The sequence below is a fragment of the Balaenoptera acutorostrata genome, chromosome 7 (assembly GCF_949987535.1).
Source record: "Balaenoptera acutorostrata chromosome 7, mBalAcu1.1, whole genome shotgun sequence".
Lineage (NCBI taxonomy): Eukaryota > Metazoa > Chordata > Mammalia > Artiodactyla > Balaenopteridae > Balaenoptera > Balaenoptera acutorostrata.
The window spans coordinates 78,901,539-78,918,370 of record NC_080070.1 but is presented as its reverse complement, the minus strand read 5'-3'; the positions used below and the strand labels follow the sequence as shown (position 1 = coordinate 78,918,370).

The 16,832-nt window shown below is 40.0% G+C and overlaps 1 protein-coding gene across 4 annotated transcripts in view; it reads right to left on the bottom strand.

The window, feature by feature from the left end:
* ELAPOR2 (endosome-lysosome associated apoptosis and autophagy regulator family member 2) overlaps positions 1-16,832 on the bottom strand; it is a 289,732-nt gene that overhangs the window by 98,570 nt on the left and 174,330 nt on the right. For 2 of the 4 annotated variants that reach the window (XM_007170278.3, XM_057550486.1), the window contains one exon: positions 1,389-4,512. In XM_007170278.3, coding sequence (XP_007170340.2) covers positions 4,453-4,512 — 60 coding nt within the window. In that variant the 3' untranslated portion in view covers positions 1,389-4,452. Of the gene's footprint in view, positions 1-1,388; positions 4,513-16,832 lie in introns of those variants that run through there. The other 2 variants (XR_009008904.1, XR_009008903.1) reach the window with 2 other exon arrangements.

Genomic DNA, 16,832 nt, shown 5'->3' with positions numbered 1-16,832 from the left:
CCCTATCTTTTACTTCCTTCATTTATGACCCTAAAATGAACTCATCTGAAAATGTTAAACCAAAATAAAATCCAGCAAGAGTGTAATCTCTGGCCAGTTACTGTGAAGGTAAACTCCATTTTAGCATCCAAGGAATAAGTCAGGTGTTAGGATTTTTTTCAGTTTACTCCCCTTGAGTCCTTTTCTTTAGGGTGACCTTAATTTAGGACTTGGGCATGTAAACCTGAGATAATGTTCATGGTCAGTAGAAAGTAGATGTGAGGATATGTAAGTCCTCTGAAGAAGTTCTACTCTATACATCTTTACTGTCAAAAGGTAAATGTGAGCAATACACTGACTTTAAACATGCCAATACAATGAAAAAAGGTAATGGAAAGTGTCTTGACTGTGTTGAGACCTGAGTTCAAGGATGACCTTTGAGACAGAATCAGATCAAGGAATGGGCCAGATGAGGCAATTTATACTTTTCACCTACTAAAACATCTTGATTCTTCTGTATTGAAGAAATGCAAACTGGTCCTGTCTGCACTGAAGTAGACAGCACTCTTAAGTGATAATAAAAACTCTAATGCAGGGCTTCCCTGGTGGCGCAGTGGTTGAGAGTCTGCCTGCTAATGCAGGGGACACGGGTTCGAGCCCTGGTCTGGGAAGATCCCACATGCCGCGGAGCAACTGGGCCCGTGAGCCACAACTGCTGAGCCTGTGCGTCTGGAGCCTGTGCCCCGCAACGGGAGGGGCCGCGATAGTGAGAGGCCCGCGCACCGCGATGAAGAGTGGTCCCTGCACCACGATGAAGAGTGGTCCCCGCTTGCCGCAACTAGAGAAAGCCCTCGCACGAAACGAAGACCCAACACAGCTAAAAATGAATAAATAAATAAATAAATAAATAAATAAATAAATAATGTAGCTATTTAAAAAAAAATTATAAAAAACAACCAGATTTAAAAAAAAAAAAAAACTCTAATGCAACTGGAAACATCCATGAATAGATAAACAAAGTGTAATTCCACCATTCAGTGGACTATTACTCGGCAATAAAAAATAACTACTGCTACCCACACCAACATGGATGAAACTCAGAATCATTATGCTGAAGAAGCCAGACATAAAAGACTACATTCCTGCCTGATTTCATTTATAAAAAATCCAAACTAAGCTGTAATGGTTAAAAATCAAATCAGGGGCTGCCTGGAGGTTGGAGGTGAAAGGAGATATGAAGGCTATAAGAAATCTTTGGGTGTGGTGAAAATGTTCTGTATGTTGATTATGGTATGATGTAACAGGTATATAAAACTTTCAAAACTCGTATTGCACATGTTTAATGGATGGAGTTTATTGTTTGTATATCATTCCTCAGTAAAGCTGATTAAATACCACTCATGCAGACCTAAAAATAAATAAATAAATAAAATAAACTTGCCAGTAAAATCAATTTCCCACCCCGACTCACAGGAAATTTACTTTCGTTAGGAAGAGAGAAATGATCTGCGTATTAGCCTCCCATTAGGAATGACCGCAAGTCACAGGAAGTAGCTCTACTGACACATGTCAGATGACAGTTGACCAGATCTGTCTTGAAGAACTAGAGTCAATCGATGACCCACCACCATGGAACCTGGAGACCCCAAATGGTAAATAACTAGACCCAAGCAATTGTTCAACATAACCATTTAAACCACCTTTTCTCTCCTGGGGAAGAAAATAATGACAAAAATCTACACAAAAATACTATGAAACATTTTTAATCCCGGAAAGGACTTGATTACTGGTAACCAAAGAGGGGAAAAGTCAAACAAGAATAGAATCCAATCTTTTAAATCAAGTGAACACATATCAAACTGCTCAACATTGTTAAATGGCATGATATAATTTATCCATAGAAGACACAGTCTCATTCAGTGGAAAACTGATTTAAATGTTTTGACAGAGCACTAAGAGATATTACAGGTAACAGCTGACTTAATGGAGTATTTAAGCCTTCAAAACTGCCTTTTAGAAAAGTAACAAATAACTTCTTCTACCACTTAGAGGGGAAAGGAAATAACAACTGTCAGTTAAAAATCATAGAAACATGATTAATTTGTTTATGCCTTTCAACATTCCACTGAGCTTTGCAAAGGCAAGACATAAAATTAAAGTGAGTTTTATAGCCAGGATTGATCTGAATATTTTCCTCACAATATTCCTTCTGTCATACTTCTTCAGGGCTTGGAATAAAATGACAACCCACTGGGATCCAAAGGAAAAAGTCAGCTCTTTCCAAAGATGGGACTGAGCTGCCAAAATCTATTTTATATCTAAAATTAGAAATAAAATAAATATATCCTTGAATACCAACTATATTTTCAGAGAGTTCATTAAAATTTAAGGCATTTTTGACACGTCAGAGATTTTAGTCCTGTGACAGGAGAAGAAAAGAAGCTACCTGGGAGCAAATCCCAATTATCTCTACGGCTTGGAACATACATGTTGAGCACAGCAAAGATGAAGAGAGAGGTGACAGGTGACTATGCGGAAACTTCCTGACTCTGTCCAATCTGTATGACTTTGCCAGGGTTCCTCTAAAAGGGTGCGCTTCAAGTGTATTTTCATTCTTCTGTTTAAATTTTGATCAAGGTGGGGAAAGGCTCATCAGCACTGTTGGCAGGACAAAAATGAGCAATGCCAAAATAATTTCTTCATCATAATAAAATTTAAGAAATTAAACGTGGAAGACGTTTATGTAAAGCAATGCCCTCCGTGAATTTCACAACAAACAATAAAACAATGGCAACCTCACCTATACTCACGAATCCAACAGTAGTGATGTACACAAAACAAACATTCATTCAACAATAACAGAATGGTCCAGTGTTTTACCCACCAGTCAAATAAATTCAATTATTTATTTTTATCTCATTTGCCACAAAACTAAGGACGACCTGCTGAATCAAAAGTTACAAGTCATACCTCATTGACAGACTTGGGGCAAAACATTCAACAAACCCTGCCCCTATGCCCTGCCTCTCTCGGCCAATCACCAGGCTTTTAAAAAATCTGGATTAAAACCTATAAAGATCACTGTTTATTGGAAACAAACCAGAGCACCTTAGATTATAAATGGTCAGGAAACTCCCCTCTTTCCCACTTCTAAAACAATTAAGTTTTACACAAAATTGGTCAAATCCAGCTTCATTCAAACTTCTTTCAACCAACAATATTTAAGTCGTACTAATACCAATATAACCTGTCCATCACAGGAAATATCACAATTACCTGGATCATTTTTGAATAAGAGCAACAACACTTATTTCATAACTGCTTATGGGACAACCACATTCTTATTCTGAATACAGTTATATGCAATTTTCTAAAATTCAATCCCTGCCTTGCTAACTTAAAAAGAAAACTTCCATGGAAGTCATAATCCTTAAAGTCTTTAGCAGGAAAATAAGCATATAACCTTTGATGCTTGACATAGGGTAAATGTCCCACTGTCATTTTCTGGAGACCATGAAATTATCCCAATACCTTTGTACAGTTGTCTGTACTTATAGACAAGCCAGCCCACTTCCTTCTCATGATTTTGCAAGTGATTTGATAAACAAGCTTTCCTACTCATTCTAAATTATACTTCAAGTATTACATAAATTGTTTCAAGCCATTTGACTTTTATAATAGTGTCAGCTTGTTTGTATCAGTGGAAAGTCAAGGCTTCTCCTTGTCCTTTATTTATTTATTTATTTATTTATTTATTTATTTTTAAGAATCCCACTTTCAGTCAAGCCCTTCTTACCAGTTCCAACAAGGATGGAATTTCAAAGGCGATTATAAGTTAGATAACCCAAGCACATGCTGACTCTTCATTAAGAATTACTGCTTACTTAGGCTTCTGAAATCAACAAGGATACCCTATGGAAAAATGAAAAATCTATTGTCTTTCTTTGTTCACCATTTTTAATAGAAAACATGTTTTAAGGTCTGTCAGGAAAATAAATAATGGGAAAAAATAACTGTACCTTAAAAATTTTTTCAAATCTTCCCCAAAATATAAACAAAGACAAGACATAAATGGGATCACAATGCATATGCTCACATCAGCCCTCCAAACACACTTTTTATATAGAATTCATAAAGAAGAAAAGTTACCCATTAATTATATGGCATGCATCAGCAGTGCACCGGTGGGCTTAACCTTGGTTCTGAGTTATTTGTATATACAGACACATCTCTTCCTGAGTTGAGCTTCATCTTCAGTTGGACTCAAAACATTTGCTTTCTTATTTTTGGCAAGACACTTGACCATGTTATAAGGCAATCTAACATTTCAACCTCCTTCCCTTTTCAGCGGCATGGCCCTCCTCTGTGACATCACCAATGTGCCGGATACGAGGACAGGCTCTAAACTATGGTCCTGTAAAACTAGAGAGCAGGTTTCTTTGTTCATTAGTCTGAAGGCTACAGCACTGTCTTTCATATATTTGGAGATCTTGAGGATTTCAGTTGAACAGATTCAAAATGGTCTTCTTTGTCCTATGGGGGAAAAAAATATTAAGACAAAATCAACTCACTAAAATTCCAATTAAGATTTTAGGATCTTACATATCCGGAAAGTAAGTTCTGAAATCATTTTAATCTATGTACCTGCCACTTGTAATTAGGATTTTACATTTAAAGGAGGGTGGCAGATATAAAACATATAGCATGCCTACCCTGAAGGATGTCTTTTTTTAAACTTTTTATTTTATATTGGAGTATAGTTGATTAACAATGTTGTGTTAGTTTCAGGTATACAGCAAAGTGATTCATTTACACATACACATGTATCTATTCTTTTTCAGAATCTTTTCTCATTGTGGTTGTTACATAATATTGAGCAGAGTTCCCTGTGCTATACAGTAGGTCCTTGTTGGTTATCCATTTTAAATATAGCAGTGTATACATGTCAATCCCAAACAGATGTCCAGGGGATAAGACACACAATCCAAAACAGAAGCAAACACATGACTGCAATAGACACCAAAAGATGAAGCTGTGATTCTTGTGAAGAAATCACTGAGACCCATGCAAGGGGGATATTTGATCTGGGTGCTGAAATAGATGACCTATCCATGCAAATTGTAGATAGTAAACTAAATATTCTCAAGATAACACAGGGTAAATAATAAGAAAAAAGGAGAGCAGAAATAAAGATAACACCAATAAGACACAAGATCATTTGGGTTCACTGATATGTTTTAGGAAAATCTTTGGGAATCATGCCTACTAAAGATATTAAAGACAAGTCATCTCGGATAATAAATCAAAATTTTAATGCAAATATATCATTGCTGGCATTTGTTATATAATACATTCAAAATGTAGCCTGTTAAGATAAATTATTCTTCTTTAATGGGGAAAAAGAGAAATAAGAGGTGAGGTTTCTCCCAATGTTTTCACTGTTAGACAAAGCTCTCCGAAGGCTGCTGGAATGGGGTGGGGGAACTATGCTGTTGAAGAGAATAAAGATGAAGAGAACTAGGATTATTTTAAAAATAAAAGAAATATGAGGCAGATCAGTCCTGGGTGCACATGGATGTGTGTCTAAAGCAGAGAAGTGAAATGAGAAAAAAACAGGAAATAGATATTGAGTATCTGTCAGGAAGAATGAGGTTGCTGTTGTGCCTTCTCTCATTTGAGTGGAGAAATCAGAGACTTCAGATCAATTTAAGGCCACATGGTCAGGATTACAGAAAAAAATCACAGCATGAACACCAGCATATCCCATTTCCCTGCCTCTGCTGAGATGACAAGCCCCTGGGAGAGCAGCCTGCAGATCACAGCGCCCTAACCCACTGGCTCTAGGAGAGCCTGCCTTCAGTCTCATGTTTACCAGCTCTAATTTTCTAGGAATAACCATCGATAATTCAAGTATTTATTAAGCACCCATGTGTTACAGGAACAGGACTAGACTTTATGGGATACAAAACGTCTGCCCTCAAGGAGCTCACAGTGTATTACAGGAAAGAGTGTTAGAGTATCAGCCATGAACTATAAGAGAAAGCTGAGCTTTTCGTGGCCCTGCCTTGAGAAGATTTGATTCAACTTGTTCTTCAGGAAGGGGAGGCAGAGACCTGTTGGTTATCCTCAAGGTAATATTTCAAGTAAAACACTGAAAACAGTCATGTTATTAGGGCTTCATAGGGCTTTCGTTACCATGTCCTCTGTGCTCTGTGTTCACATGGGATTTTGCTCCTATGGCTGATGTGGTGGGATATACACCCGTGCACGCGTGTGCGTGTGTGTGTGTGTAGTTAACACTACTAACTGACTGGGACTTCCTAACGGCAGGAATTGTATCTTGTTCACTTTTTAATTCCCATAATATGACCCAAGGCCTAGCACATGGTTGGTTGTCAATCAGTGGCTGTGAAAATGTACTGAAACACCATCATGCAGAAGGAAAAAACCTGGATTGGAACTCAGAATACATGGTTTCTAATTCCTATCTCACCCTCTCTTGGACAAATAAGTGAACTTCTCTAGGTCTCAGTTTACTCATGCATTAAATAAAGATGCCATACAAAATGATCTTTTTAAGCTCTAAATTCAAGAATCTACTCAAAATCCAACTTCTCCCAGAAGCTTCTCCTTAGCTTGTCACTAGCCACCTAACTGTACTCCATTCTCTTCTGTACTCCAAGAGACCCTACTCAATACTCTTGTCATACTGGATGATCCTGTGTATGTGGGTTGTGTGTGTGCATGAATGTGTGTGTTTGATGTGCATGTGTCTTCCATCAATAAACTAGCCTCTGAGATTAACTGTGTCTAATATGACATCTCACCAAAACCCAGTGGAGTGTCTAACAGATAGTATCCCATAAATGACTGTGACGTGAACAAAAGAAAAAGGAAAAAAATCAACTGAAGATATTTTTTAATTGTTAAGAAAAGTCAAGTAAAGTAAATCTATAAATGAAACCCCACAAATCCAGTGCATAAGGAAATACCAAAGAAGTATGGCCTTTAGAACATAAATAAGGATATATATAAGACAAAGTAAACCTTACTTGACACAGTAGTTAAGAAATTTATAAATTTTTTTGCTCCATGAAATCATACGTAACATTTTTAAAAGTGGGACACACATAAAAAAAATTTAAAAATAAAAAGTAAAAAAAATGTTAAAAGTGGGACACAATAAAACTTGTACAATGGCATTCATAGCAGCTTTATTCAGTCAAACACTGGAAATAGCACAAGGGTCCATCAAAAGGAGGACAGATGAACAAACATGGCAAATCCATACAACAGAATACTCCTCCTCCACACAAAGGAATCTGCTATAGATTAACACAACAAGGTGGATGAATCTCAAAAAGATTTTTCTGAGCGGAAGAAAACTTACACAAAAACTACACACTCTGTCATTACGATTATGTGAAGTTCTGAAACAGGCAAAACTAATCTATAGTTTTAAAAGTTCATCACAATAGCTTCCCTTGGGGGATGGGGATTGAGTACACATATAAGGACATGAGTTTACTTTCAGACATCAGACTAATGTTCTATATCTTCACAGGATTTAGGGTTACACAGGTATATCCATTTCTCAAATTTCACCACATCGTGTATTTGTGGAATATACATTTCACTCTGTGTAAACATTTTGCCTTTAAAAAAACTTAAAATATTGAATTCTCTCATCAATTATACGAAAACTGAAGTGTTTAGGCATCAAATGTATTGAAGTCTGAAACTCACTTTGAAACACATCAAAAAAAAGAAGATAGATCAATAAATGGATAGAGGGATGGAGAGACAGGTAATAAAGAGTAAGATTTAGGTGGTGGATATATGGCTGTACCACTGCACAATCCCTTCAACTTTTCTGTAATACTTCAAATTTTCATCTTAAAAATGAAAAAAAAATCATTACATTGACTAAAATTGCTATTCAAAATAAAATGTGGCACATTGAACCTTCTCAGGGAGAAAAGTTCTACCCTCCCTGTTTCCTGTGACTGTTTCCAAGAATCTCTTCAAGCTTTCACTTCTCTGGCTATAATATAACAACAGAAGAGGTACTGTAATAGGAGGAAACACTTAATGGTTTAGGTAGTGCTCATAATGCCCACTTATTCTTTTAGATTCAGCTCAGAGATGACTTTCCCTTAAATGCATTCCCTGGCACCTAAAGGCTCCCTTCATTGTTAGATACCACCCTTACAAATAGGGAATCAAACACATATATATGGAATCTAAGAAAAAAAAAAAGGTCATGAAGAACCTAGGGGCAAGACAGGAATAAAGACACAGACCTACTAGAGAATGGACTTGAGGATATGGGGAGGGGGAAGGGTAAGCTGTGACAAAGTGAGAGAGTGGCATGGAAATATATACACTACCAAACATAAAATAGCTAGTGGGAAGCAGCTGCATAGCACAGAGAGATCAGCTCAGTGCTTTCTGACCCCCTAGAGGGGTGGGATAGGGAGGGTGGGAGGGAGGGAGACGCAAGAGGGAAGAGATATGGGAACATATGTATATGTATAACTGATTCACTTTGTTATAAAGCAGAAACTAACACACCATTGTAAAGCAATTATACTCCAATAAAGATGTTTAAAAAAAACAAAAAACAAACAGGGAATCACAAGATCACACCAGGTGAAAAGTCTAAGTCAACTTGTGATGGAAGATAGTTTTTCATGGGCCTCCTGTGTTTCTGCATGTCTTATGAAAAGACACTGATAGTCCTTTATTCTAGGTGATTTTCCAAAGATGTTTCTATAACAGCCTTGGATGATACAGATAAAGTCTCCTTCTAGAATAAAGGAAACGTTTGCTTACAACCCAGAAAGCTACAGATATTGTCTTTCCCTGTGGAGCACATGGCAGACATATGTCGGGCCCATTATAAAAGACTCATGTTCTCCAAGCCAGTTCCTCTACAATAACGTAACCCACTCTGTATACAGGCGTCATCTAGTGCACTTCATTGTGTGGGAAGTGAGGCTTGAGGAACCAATACAAATGCTGTGATTTTGGCCAATGCTAATGCTGTGAGTAATAAGCTGTGTTTTGTCTCTGACCCAGAAGACTCATTCCATCTTCCAAAGTGTCTAGGAAATTATGGCGGGCTCATTTGTTGGCCAGTAAGTAGAGTGAGATTTCATTACCTTCACAGTTCTTCGTTGTTTTGCCGATGTGAAGAGGAAGTTAATAAAGACATTTCTAGAAGAGAGCTTCACACTCTGGTTAACAAGATTTAAGGACAGTCCCTGAGAATTGGGAACAAACATGCTGACCACACTGTATGGCAAACAAGGCAATAAAACAGTCCTCCGTCTTCTTGCCTGGAAATGAAAAGGAACTGGGGAGCTGGTTGTGGGCTGAGTACTGGGAAGTGGGTTCAAAGAGTTCACAGTTCAACGACTGGAAGGTGTTAATTCTCCTCTGGCAGGAGGACAGCCTCCCAGGCAGGCTCAGGTGTGCCTCATAGGAGCAACTAGCACTAAAAATCATCCCAACAGGAGAAGAAGGTTTCACCCCCTCTCAAACAACGGTTCCAGAAACATGCACCTACGATAAGCATTAAAGAGAAAATGGAAACCACTTATGGGGAGAAACCAGGTGAAGTGCTAGAATTTTGGCTGGTTCACTTTGGAGATGATGTGGCAGGACTCAGTGATCATTAAGAATGGAAACAGGGCTTCCCTGGTGGCGCAGTGGTTAAGACTCTGCCTGCCAATGCAGGGGACACAGGTTCGAGCCCTGGTCCGGAAAGATCCCACATGCCGCGGAGCAACTAAGCCCGTGCACCACAACTGCTGAGCCTGCGCTCTAGAGCCCGCGAGCCACAACTACTGAGCCCATGTGCCGCAACTACTGAAGCCTGCGCACCTAGAGTCCGTGCTCTGCAACAAGAGAAGCCACCGCAGTGAGAAGCCCACGCATTGCAACGAAGAGAAAGCCCGCCCGCAGCAACGAAGACCCAATGCAGCCAATAAATAAATAAATAAATAAATAAATAAAATTAAAAAAAAAAAAAAAAGAAGAATGGAAACAGCGGGGCCATCCTAGGGCTCAACGCTGCTGGCACTCTATCCTGCCAACTTCAGATCCACCCAAAGATGCAGTAAAAGGTCTCAGAGGTTTTGCAGCGGGTCCTCACCACAGTTACAGAGCCATGGCTTCCTCTGGGGCTCTTTTGGAGATGAATTCCCACAGGAAAACTTAGTGAGGCAGTGACCACTACTGGGGCTCTTGCTGCCTCAGATTGGGTTTATAAGGTGGAAGATGGTCACTGGAGAATGAGAAACTGACCCCAAAACATCTAGATAAGTTAGTATGGTCAGGCTCACCCAGGAAATGTCCCTTATCCTTTATATTTAAACCAGGCATTCACTTAAATCTGACAATGGAGCAAGAAATGAGGTGAATTCCCTTTTAAAAAGACTCCAGTATGTGAGTCAAGCCCAAATCAACAAAAGAACGTAAGACCTGCAGCCTTCGGCACAGTCAGGCTGGCTGTGACTTCTGAGTCAAAAGGTCCCCAAAGCTGAAATAGATGATGTCAGGAATGATGACCTTGCCTTTCAACATAGAACTTTGAACGGATCAAAAACACTGGCAGTGTGGTTGGCTTGTGAGCAGCTGCTGGAAAACAACAGCAAATGCAAAGCCTTGCTGCTGTCACACAGACTCCCCTTCCCTCTTCACCTTTAACCCTTCCTTCCCCAACTACGCTGACTTTGCTGCCTTAAGGAAAAAGATGATTAGGGGAAGGACCAAGTTTTCCTGTCACCAAGAGTGACTGCAGACCATAAACACCCATCTGAGACTGCAAGGGAGCCTGGGGAAGGGGAGGGACTCAAACATTTCTGACTCTGCTTGTTGCAGGCACCGAAGTCACCATCCTAACTGAACGTGTCAGAGGAAAAGGGCCTGAAAATTCAACTACTGGGGTTCAAGCTAGGTTCGCAGTGGGGGAGGGAAAATAATGTGACCTTGCGTGAAGGGTTCTGCGTGCCCATTCAAGATGCCGTTGTTGCGTTACATCTGAATCTATAGTAGGAATTGTTGGTATGTGCTTGTTCTTCCTTATCTCATAGGCACCAGAAGACAATCCCCTGGTCAAGAGCAGCCACATGAAGAGAAGGGCAACTCGGATACTTACCCCAAGCATTGCCAACTCCTCTGCCATGTGCAACAAATGTGTGAGTCAGAATTGCACACAAGCTCCTCTACCTTCTGATGCCTAAAGTTGTCACTATATAAATGATGTCCTGTTGGTGTCAAGTCAGAGGCCTCAGTCTCAACAGCCTTGCCTGTGTTATCAGACCTGCCAGCAGAGATGGCTGATAAACCCTCACAAAATTCAGGGAGCTGCCAACTAAGTAAAGATTCTTGAGACCAGGTGGGCAGATGTGCAATGCTTTATCTATCTTCCAGTCGAGAAAAAACAGCCCAGCACCTTACTGCACTCTGCTGTTGGACACAGTATGGTATCACTTGAGTAGTCTACTTGCTCTGTCATATCAGCTAATCCACAAAGTAGTATCTTTTGAGTTAGGCCCAAGCCAACAGGCTATATTATCAACTGCCCAGCAAGGTGAGTAATGCTCTCTACCTTGTGGCCTCACAGCCCTAATGACCACTTTATGATACAATTCTTTGCGATTAATGATTTTGTCAATTGGAGACTGTGGCAGTGGGAAGCAGCCTTCCCCCAGAGGCACCCTTTGGGGTTTTAGACTCATCACCTTGACGTGGCCACCATGTACATATAGCCCTTTTGAAAAAGCAGCTATTAGCTTGTTACTGAGCTCTTGTCAAAACTGAATGCCATTACCACACACACTTTGGGACTCTATAGCCTGATAGTCCCACTCTTGGTAGGTCAACAAGGTGGGAAGTGTCCAATAAGTCTCACTTGTCAACTATGAATGGTATATTCAAGAATACAACTGGTCTGACCCAGCAACATCTCAGCCTCACATGAAAATATGGCAGCAGGCTCTTTGAGAGAAAGGTTATCCCCTACTCCTCTGCCCCAAATGAAGCCACTGCTCCGTGGGGTCCTTGGTTCACCGAAGTTCTACTTCATGCCTGGGCCTGGTTCACTGATGTTTTGGTTGAGCTGAAACCCAATGGTGTCCACCACCCGCTGCAGCTGTCCAATCTCAGCACAAATATGTGTAACTGAAAACCAACAAGATTGCTTGGCTCAGTGGCCAGAACCCAAAGCCCTTCTCATAGCTGTGGCCAATACTTCTTCTGATAAACCTTGTTATATTTCTACTTACTCTTGAGCTATTGCCAAGATTTAATAGCCATTGTCAACAAACTATTTGGTCTGCCATTTGGAAAACCACTGACTCTTAACCTCTCTTTGGGGCAACAAATCTTAGCTGTTGATCAAATCATCTGGGTCACTTAGGTAGATGCCCATCCTCTGAAAAGGCCAAACAGAGTTAAGCACCTTATAGAGACTGCACCAGACAGATTGCCACAAACCCTACACAGCATTTGAATCCTGTCCAGCATGGCAATAAATCTGCCTTCACAGACTGAGCACAAAGTGAAGGGTTTTATTTTTCTGACGCAGAGGTTACCACAGCACGCAAGACTTGGGAGTCACACCGAAAGCTGACCAATATTTCCCTGACAATTGATTAAATCAGACCTCTGCTCACCTCTTGGGGCTATCGGTGGTGCCTCATCACTGTTGACACCCATTCGGGTCATGGTGTTGCTGTTCCAGAGTGACTGGCCAACTCCAGTCACACCACCGTGGCCCTTGAAAAACATCTGTTTAATGTTTGTGGTTTTATGGACCATTTGCAGCCTAACAGTGGTGTCCCTTTTTTTTTTTTTTTTTTTTAAACCACAAAAGCTACCAGAACAATGGACTGGGAGTAGAGGTATTAGTGGACCTTCCACACTTCCTACCATTGAAAGGGAGCATTGATCATCGGAAGAGCCTTCTCAAAAACTGACTCAAAAAGATTTCTGCCTCTATCTCCCTCACCTCCTCCTGGTCCACACATCTTAGTAAGGCAGTTCAGTTACTAAATATGGCTATTTCCAGAAAGGGATTAAGAGATTATCTCCTCTTGGCTGCTTCATGGATAATTATTAGTAAAAATATATAATAAGAATATATCAATACAACCTACATAAGATTATATACCCAAATGAAAATCCAGGATTCTGCCTCGACCACTACTGGCATGATGGGTCCTTATTTATCCCAACAGCAACCCCCAGGACGTCTGGTGGTAGCCCTGCCAGAAGGGAGCCTAGAAGATTCAAATATAATTCTGGTTTAGCCACCTGTATTGTTTTGTTGGACTGTCACGATCCTACACAGCTCATCAAGACCTCGTGCCATCCCACATGGACAAAGGTAGAAAACACACTAGGTCTCCACACGCATTCTTAAAAGCCCTTGACCTTCTTGCACCTGAATGTTTGGCAGCACAGAACTCCAGTAGGGGATGAGTAGAAATAAGGTGGAGCTTTAGCTACTGAAATGGGACAAACTGATTTGTACCAGTGGAAGATCAACAGTGCAGTCTGATAATAAGGCACCTAGGAAGGAGGTACTTTAGGCCCTGAGAGGTGCAAAGGATGAAGGGATACTAATGATTATTTGTTTTTCAAAGCCACCCTGTCACCTTCCTATGAAGGAAAACACCTTAGTGTTCCTCTCTCTAACTGTTGCAAGTGCCTTAAATTTAACTGACTACTGGGTCTACCAAATCCACCAGATGCTCAAACCCCAATCTGGTTGCCATTCCCCTTAGACTTACTGAAAATTCTATCAGAAACAGCAGGGATGATGCCAGCTTCTGCCCCAAAATAACAACGATCAACGTGTCCATTCCCATTACCATCACTCAATCATTCCATGGAGTGGACAAATACCACCCACCTGCGGCATGGACAAACAGGAAAAGCTGGACAAACTGCCCTCAAGCAGTCCCTCCAAAGACAAAGAAGAGACACAATTGTTTGACGTGAACGCTAAGGTTTACAAGCCAGCAAGGAGGTCGCAGGCACCATCAACCAGTGCTGCCTAACTAAATAGGTCTCACTTGGTGTCCCTAACGACTGTAAATAATACTTTCTTTCCAGAGGCACCATGTGTACCTCTAGGACGGTACTTTTTGTATAGAACCAGATGTTAACTTCTCTCCTAAAAACAGCATGGCTTGTACTTGTATTCTAGGAGTGGTCATAAGTGGTCATAATTCAACTGTTTATGAAAACATCCTCGATAGATCATGTAGCCCTTAGACAACTGCAAGGCTCTTTTCAATATCAGGCTACCCTTGGTTACTCAGAAGAGGTTCCTGGGGGGATAACTGACTTGTTATTCACACTCACCCCATGGGTAGTTATTCAATTAGAAAAGACGGAGCGTAAAAAATAATGAAATAATGCCATTTGTAGCAACATGGATGGAACTAGAGACTACATTACTAAATGAAGTCAGTCATAAAGAAAAAGACAAATACCATACGATATCACTTATGTGGAATTTAAAATATGACACAAATGAACTTATCTACGAAACAGAAACAGACTCACAGACATAGAGAACAGACTTGTGGTTACCAAGGGGGAGGGGGAGTGGGGGAGGGAAAGATTGGGAATTTGAGATTAGGAGATGCAAACTATTACACTGATATATAGGATGAATAAACAACAAGGTCCTACTGTATAGCACAGGGAACTATATTCAATATTCTGTGATAAACCACAATGGAAAAGAATATAAAGAAGAATACATATATGTATAACTGAATCACTTTGCTGTACACAGAAATTAACACAACACTGTAAATCAACTATACTTCAATAAATTTTTTTTAAAAGAAAGAAAAGGCAGTACAAAATTTGTTTCTGACTCTAACTGAAGTAATCCATGACACCACTTCAGCCTTTGAAGGCATTCAGGTCAACATCAACCCACTGTCCATACATTGTTATGGACAATATAATTGCCTTATACTTCCTCCCTGAGGTCCAAGACACGATCTGTACAGTCATTAAAATTCTTTGTGCCTGGACTGTCTTGTTGGATTGCCATCTTCCTAAACCAAAAGGATAATGACCACCTGGTTGAGGACACCGCTCACCAAGTTCCCCTACCATGGCCCAGGTAGACAAAAGTGGGAGATGTATAGGGTCTTTGTAAATTTTTGAAAATGTCCTTAACCCTCTTCCATCTGAATCTTATGGAGGAAAGATCTCAGTGCCAGTGGAAAGGTCTCAGGCTGAGTGGAAAGGTCAATACAGGGACCTAAAAAGAAAGCCACCTCTTTCTAAGGTGGACCCTGATGACTTACGGCATTTGTTTGGTTAGTTGAGTCTGGAACCCTGGTATGATCAAGGTTAATAATACAGGTTGGCCTCATCTTGCTGTTTGGTGTCTTGTTGGGAGTAGCTCTATTTTTTAAGTGCCATATGAAGCAAATTGACCAGATTTGATTCCAGCCGCAGCCAGTCAGATTAATCAGAGTGAACAGTGGAATGGTGTACTAATGGGAAAATTGCCGAAAGCCAAGATAGTGTAGGAAGGAGGTTTGGATCTGTTGGGAGACAACTCCCTATGGTTCTCTGGCATTTCTGCCTATCTTATGAGTGAGACACTGACTTCCCTTTTTTCCAGACTACCTTTTCAAAGGACTTTGTATAGAAAGCAGCCTTTGAAAATAAAGACATTGTGTCCTTCCAGAGCAAAGGGCGGGCTTGCTTACAGTCTTAGAAATAGTGTTTCCCTCTTGAGCAATGAACAGGCATGCTACCTGTCCAGTACAATAACAACGCTATCTCCCTGTGGAACAAAGGACAGAGATGCTTGTTGCCCTTTCTAAAAGATTCAGGTTCCCAAAGCTTAAGGTTCCTTTCCCGTAAGGCAGACCACTGTGTGTACAAGAGTCATCTGCAGGAAGTGGGGCTTTGCATCTGATATAAATGCTGATGTTTTGGCTAGTGCTTCTGCTGTGAGTGTTAAACTGTCCTTTGTCTCTGATCAGAAGTCCCATGTCTTCTGAAGTATCCATGAAACCATGGCAGGCTCAGTTGTTAGCTTGCAAGTAGGGTAAAATCTCAGCTCTTGACAATCTCTGTACATTCACTGTCCCACGGCAATAGTATCCTCCCTAAACTACCATATTAAGAAAAATCAAATAACCATTAGTATAAGGGGAATAGGGCTTATTTGTTTTATTTTTAAATGATCCCCTATGATATAGTTATGTGCCTGAATTAGGAAACGATTACTAAGACACTCTCAATAAATGCAATCTTTCACCCCACGTCCTTCCTGCTGAAAATCCTTTGAAATGGGTTTTCTTTCTGGTTCCATTCTGGTTTTAATCCTGCGTAGGTAAACTGGTAATGTTTCATCTTTTAAGTCAGTGGTGAAGAATGTCAATAAAACGTGTTTACAAATAATACTTAGGGCTTCATGTTATCTGTTTGGATATAGTAATCGTTTCAAAGCCGACAAATGTGATGGCATCTGATAAGTAATAGCTCAACATTTTATATAACTTTTATCTCCTCTGTATGAAACAATCTTGTTATAAAATAAAAAATATAAATAAATGAGATCTTTTACTTACCTAAAATGTTTGTTTTTTAATACTATAACACATAATCTTTGTGCAAATTCAAATATTATAAAACTGCATTACTTCAAAGACTAAAGACACCCATTAATTCAAAACTCTCAAAAAGCAGCTATCATTAGTAGTTTCCTATTCAAATACTAATATAAATGTATATTTAATAGAAATGCAAGAGTCTATGTGTTGTTTTCGCTTCATTTACCCTGGACCCACTGACATATC